Source organism: Oncorhynchus keta, chromosome 19 (assembly GCF_023373465.1).
Source record: "Oncorhynchus keta strain PuntledgeMale-10-30-2019 chromosome 19, Oket_V2, whole genome shotgun sequence".
Lineage (NCBI taxonomy): Eukaryota > Metazoa > Chordata > Actinopteri > Salmoniformes > Salmonidae > Oncorhynchus > Oncorhynchus keta.
The window spans coordinates 71,573,094-71,579,435 of NC_068439.1; the positions used below are offsets into that span (position 1 = coordinate 71,573,094).

A 6,342-nucleotide genomic window follows, 5' to 3' on the forward strand; every position below is an offset into this window, starting at 1 on the left:
GATTTGTGTGCGGCTACATGTTCTAACTTTAGGTGCACACATGCTCCTTGTAAAAATTGGTCAGCGTAGAGCCCTGGTTTGCTTAAGTTTAACTATCACTGCATCTAAGGTGTCATATCAGTGTACTTCTCATGCATGTGAAGGTCTCACAATAAAATGCCCTATTCACACTCAATGAAGACACTACAATCACATGCTATTTGAGATCATTGAAACTAGAGTTGTCCTTACAGCTCTAAAATTCCAATAGTGTTTGTCAATTATGTCCCCATAACAAAACATGCAAATTCAGTTGAACCAGTTCCAGCTGATTTATTTAGTTTTGTCAAGATACAGCCTTCAGCATGACGACACATAACGCAGATGATCCATTTAAGAGTAGCCTATATTGCACAAAATAATGAAGAAAACAATATGTGCCATTAAGATGATAAAATGCAAGAAAATGCAGTTTCACACCTGCTATCTGGGACCCATTCACACCGATATACATAAACTCCTAACTTTACTATTTTACAGAACATATACAATCTTGAATCTAGTACCAGCAATGAGGTCTATATTCCCCAATTGCAACTTAACTCCTTAAAACACCCCAAATCTGATCTAGTTCTGTACATACATAGCTTAAAATAAACGCAAGGCATTTAGATGCAAATTTATATTGTTTAACCCTTGTGTGCTAAACTAAAATGAAACCGGGTAGAACTAGAAGTGCCTGAAAAAAAACTCACTGAAAGCACAGTAAGAACATTCCCTTAGTTTAACTGTACAAAAATATGCCTGAAAATATTTTCCTTTTTTTTTTTTTAAGATGAGGTATGTTGGTTATGTATCAAAATGCTGCTTCCTGCCATACCTGTGTTCTACAGCGGGTTTAGCCTACTTTTCCATACCAGTAGGGATTCGGAACTGATAAGAAAAAAACAGTTTTGTGAAATACAGAAAAATCACATAAAACCTTTTGAAAAGTTACACATCCTGAATGAACAGTGTCTCAGATTTAGCCTGCATCTGCCCAGTCGTGCTTTCAGAACCCAAGTGGTTACAAGTAGGATGGGAATGCATAGTTCAGATTCTACTCTTTGTGGTCCACTTTTAATTTGAGCAGTTTCACTGCAGACCCGAAGAAAATCCATAAAACCCTGTCAGGGTGACATGAATGTCACTTTTTTTTTGCAATGGTACCACATTGTAACGAATCTTGGTTCAGTTCATGGAGGACACCCTCCTTCCCTCCATGGTAATAACAGCGCTGGGGAGGGAACCGGCTGATCATAACGCTGTCCCACCGACTACCAGAGGATGACTCCTTCTGTACTTAGTTAGCTAGTAGGTAAATACCAAATCTGAAAAGTTAGCCTCAAGCCAATCCCCTGCGATCATTTCGCTCAGCTCGGGGGTGCAATAGTCTGGGAATTCAAAGTGAGAGCTGAGGCTGCCCTCACTGAAAGAGTCCAAGTCCTTATCCACAAAGGAAAGAGAGAGATTCCCTGAATTCGAGTTCCCCAGCTCCGCTCCGTGAGCACAGGACGCTAAATTTAAACTGAAGTCAACCAGTAAATCATCCGCGTCTTCGCTGGAGCTGGACGAGCTGGACACGGACCTGAATGAAGATGCTGGTGAGAGTGAAGCAGGACAAGTTGTGCTCTGCTTGGTAATGTTCTTGAAATTGTAGAACAGTCTGTTGGAAGCTGTGTTCGGATTCCGAGACTCATCGTACATGCTCGCGCCTTCTGTCTCGGCAGTGGAGCTCAAAGTGGGGCTCGCGGGCACTTTGGCGATGTTGTACGGTATCGGTTCCTCGTCCTCCTCCACTTTAATCCGAGAGGACAGCTCCTCCTCGTAGTCCTCTTCGTCATCCTCATCGTCAGTATATTCCCTTTTTACGGACTTACTAGTAGTTTTAAAGCTGGTGAAAACATAGTCGTAGCGAGGGTCGTGAGATGGTCTCGTTTTCACCACCTTAGTAGTTTTCAATTTAGTGAATTTCTTACTGGGAGCTTTTACATGTTTGAGGCTGGTCTTCTCCGGTGACTGCACCGCTGGCTTAGTGAAACTGTCGAGCTTTGGTTTCTTCTTGGGTCGGTACTTGTAGTCGGGGTAATCAGCCATGTGTTGTAGCCGGAGCCTCTCGGCTTCCCTTATAAACGGGATCTTTTCACTGTCCTTCAGCAATTTCCACCGCTTTCCAAGTCGTTTTGAGATTTCCGCGTTGTGCATGTCCGGAGACTGCTCCATGATCTTTCTCCTCTCGACTTTCGACCACACCATGAATGCATTCATGGGTCGTTTGATGTGACCGGTTGCTGTCTTGCACCAGTCGGCTTTCACGGGTTTCAGTGGTACCGGGCTGCACGCCATCATTTCGCTTTCCTCCGTGTCTGTAGCTTCCCTGGACATGCTACTCTCCGTCTCGCTGTGTTCTGTTTGCTGCACCATGTTTCCGTCGTATGTTTCAAAGGCACTGCAGGGTTTCAAATACCCACAGTCACTTTCTGCTAAACTCCTTGCTTTGCTAACTAGTTTTTGGTCACTCTACACCTCCAGCTCATTCAAACAACTCTTTCTCAAAGTTATCAACTGCCCTCTTAACTAGTTCTTTGGTCTTTCATATCGGTCACGTCATTTTTTTAGTACCCAATCACGGCTCTTAACTCCTCCCAGCGGCCGCCAGACATTATTTTAACCCTTTGCTGCCACACGAGATTTCATTGGTGGTGGGGGCATGTAGGCGGAATTATTCATGCTGTCTGGATTTATATACCTCAGTGGGTGTGCGAGACAGGAATATTGAATGCACTGATGGTAGGGATTAGATGGGAAGATACTACATTGGGAAAGTCAAAAATAAGTGCATCAGTTTTTAGACAGTCCATAAAACAGTATTATTGTATTGCATTGTTTTCAGTGGTGTAAAGTACTTAAGTAAAAATACTTTAAAGTACTACTTAAGTCGTTTTTCAGGGTTTTTGTACTTTAGTATTTATATTTTTGACTACTTTTACACTACATTCCCAAAGAAAATAGTGTACTTGTTTACTCCATACATTTCCCCTAACACCCAAAAGTACTCGTTACATTTTGAATGCTTATTAAGACAGGAAAATGGTTAGATTTACGTACTTATCAAGAGAACATCCCTGGTCATCCCTACTGCCTCTGATCTGGCGGACTCACTAACACACATGCTTCATTTGTAAACTATGTCTGAGTGTTGGAGTGTGCCACAGGCTATCCGTACATTAAAATAACAAGAAAATGGTGCCATCTGGTTTGCTTAATTTAAGGATTTTTGTATTATTTATCATTTTGACTTTTGATACTTAAGTATATTTTAGCAATTACATTTACTTTTGATAGTTATGTACATTTAAAACCAAATACTTTTAGACTTTTACTCAAGTATGACTATTGGGTACTTTTTGCACCACTGATTGTTATCTCTGGCCAAACAGGTTGCTATATTATTGAATGGATAAGACACTGACCTCAATAATATATATTATTTAGGCAGCAACCATAAGAGTGTTTATGGTGTGTATTTCACTCTTCTTTTGTTTAACAGACATCTGATGTATACAACATATTTCTTTATTACATTCTTTTACTTTGAGATTTGTGTGTATTGTTGTGTATTGTTAGATATTACTGCACTGTTGGAGCTAGGAACACAAGCATTTCGCTACACATCTGTTAAATATGTGTATGTGACCAATACTATGTGATTTGAGGACTATTACTCTAGTTTTATAATGATGTGAATTGAAGCCCTATTGTGTTGAAAACAAAACAGAAGTGTGATCGTCATTCATTTCTATTGTTTGTTAGTTTCTTCCCACTAGGATGGCAACTGTACTTTTTATGCATTCAGTGACAGACACATTCCAGGTGAGTGTATTGGTGAGAGAAATATAACCTACGGTACATCTCTATGTACTAACTGTGCATTTATCCCTGAACACAAATGCATTCACACACACACACACACACACACACACACACACACACACACACACACACACACACACACACACACACACACACACACACACACACACACACACACACACACACACACACACACAAAGAGACAGAGAGAGAGACATTATCAAAGACTGGCACATAGATTGCTGTGTCAAGGAACAAAACAGACTCTCTCTAAAGACCACCCCAGCATCAGTTCTTATTTGCCCGGTGCCAGATTCCCCTCTTGTAATGCTTTTTCTAGCTCTCTTTTTGGCCCCTAGAGGGCATTCATTTACCAGCACTCTAGCAAACCCACTCTTCTACTCTACCTTCCCCCCATTCAATATCATGTGATGGCACATTAGAAATGCAGAGAGAGAGATAGGGGGAAGGGCTATAGAGGGGGGAGAGCACTCACCAGCATTCATTTTCCTCAGGAAGTACACCGAGTAGTGTGGCAGGACCCAGCTTCAAATGCGTTACGCGTTACCAAAACAGACAACTCAGGCCCCAGTATTCTCATCAGATTAGGCTGGTTACATATGGCTCACACACACATAGTGACATATTGTCCAGTTTGACAATTTTCCAATAGGTGTGTGTGTATGTGTGGCATATATAGCAGAACCCTAAATAATTGTCTATCTAATTTAGTCATACCTGTCTGAAATAATGACTAGCTGTTGCTAGCTGAAGTGTTAGCTGAAGTGTTGCATCATATTTGTGTTTATAGCCTTCTCTGCTTTCATCAGCCCTTTAGTGCTTGTTAGCAACAGCCAAGTTAGATATGTGGCATGAGAAATGCAAAAAGCTATCATCCCATTGGATGAATGGAGTGGAACAAAACAACAACAACAACACAACAAAACAACAACAACACCTGGTGCAAAAAAACACAGCTTTCTCAAGTAGCATCAATGATATCCTGTGCTTTGTTAGATTAAGAGCTTTTTTAATATCAAGATAGCATAAAACACAAGTGAAGACTGAAAAGGCAAAGGATTCTATATGTGAATGTTTTCATCTCTCTCCACAGTTCTTCTCTGTAAGACTGAAAGCAGAGGATCAATACCAGAGCTCTGACTGTGGGGCCTATCTGATATTGAAGATCCTGGGATGGATTTCTTCTGAATAGCCTCCAGACAGGTGTACTCCATTTGCTTTCCTTCACCTTCTGTGCTCACAAAGGCAAGTCACCCAGAGGAAGAGGGGAGCTAATGGTGACCATTAGGCCTGTTAACAGAAGATCTCTTGTGTGGGTATGGAGACAAGTAGTTGGGGATTGCTTTATCACTGTTGTTTTGGAAGCAAAGCTGTATAAGCAAGCTGTTCTCCCTGGAATGTGAGTGACTGGTGTGTGGTGGATGAGCGCTAGGTGGCTGAAGTGGCTGTGGAGATAGTGGATGCATACCAAATGGGACCCTGTTTCCTTTACAGTGCACTTCTTTTGACCAGGGCCCTGCTGTAGCCATGCTGTGAAACAACAGCATCCCATTACTCCTTACTGGGGAGTCTCTTCATCTCACGGAAGAAGTCGTTCTGAGTCTGAGGTGTTCATTTGAGTCAATGAAAAGCACCCAGACTACTGAAATGTCAGTTATTACAGTTCACTGCAGTTTACTGCAGTTTTAGTACATTTCATGAATCAAATGAAAAAGTAGCAACAGCATCTTTAAAATAAACATATATATTTAGCTCTGTTCACATTATCTAGTTAATTTGTTTTGAATAGCTTAGCATTGTGCTTGTTGCTAATGGTCCTCAAAACAGATTGCGTTAGAGGCAATATGTTGTTTGCAGCTTTTAGCTATTTGCAAGGCAGTAGGGCAATAATTCTGTAGGCTATGTATGAGACAGCTGAGATTATAGCCCGACAACAATCAGTTACAGGAAGTGTGGAGGTTGTAGACTAGAACACTCTGTCATCAGGATTAGTGCTGAGAGTGTCACAAAGCCATACATACTGTAATGAAGCTGACCTGCTGTTGTCTCCACCACATTCTCCAGGTGTATGTCCCAAACGGTACCCTGTTCCCTATGTCGTGCTCTACTTTTGACCAGGACCAAATAGGCTCTGGTCAAAAATAGTGCACGACATAGGGAACATGTGTACTATTTGGGTCACATCCCAGGTCTGACACTTCGCAGACCATTAAAAACTGGAGGGTCTTGTCATGAATGCAAACAGAGTCTACTTAACACTTTATAGTGTTTGTCACAAGCAGACACATGCAAACAGCACAGCAGAGGGGCTGTAAAATCTGCTCTCCCAGGTTCTCTCCTCCTACCTTTGCGTGTGTATAGAAGAGGGTGGCAGGGGGCATCTTATTAGCATCAACTAGCAGCTTCCTGTGTCTTGGTCTGAATTACAAT

General features: G+C 41.6%; 1 protein-coding gene across 1 annotated transcript; it reads right to left on the minus strand.

Annotated features, from left to right (window-relative positions):
* Positions 1-297: 297 nt before the first annotated feature.
* On the minus strand, positions 298-2,624 carry LOC118398816 (transcription factor SOX-11-like). Its single transcript, XM_035794553.2, has one exon. It carries the CDS (start codon positions 2,440-2,442, stop codon positions 1,330-1,332), a length of 1,113 nt encoding a protein of 370 aa, XP_035650446.1. The 5' UTR covers positions 2,443-2,624; the 3' UTR covers positions 298-1,329.
* Between the last annotated feature and the right edge of the window lie 3,718 nt (positions 2,625-6,342).

What these genes read in the sequence shown, in the direction of transcription:
- LOC118398816 (XM_035794553.2), bottom strand. Translation starts at nt 2,442, where the DNA reads ATGGTGCAGCAAACAGAACACAGCGAGACGGAGAGTAGCATGTCCAGG.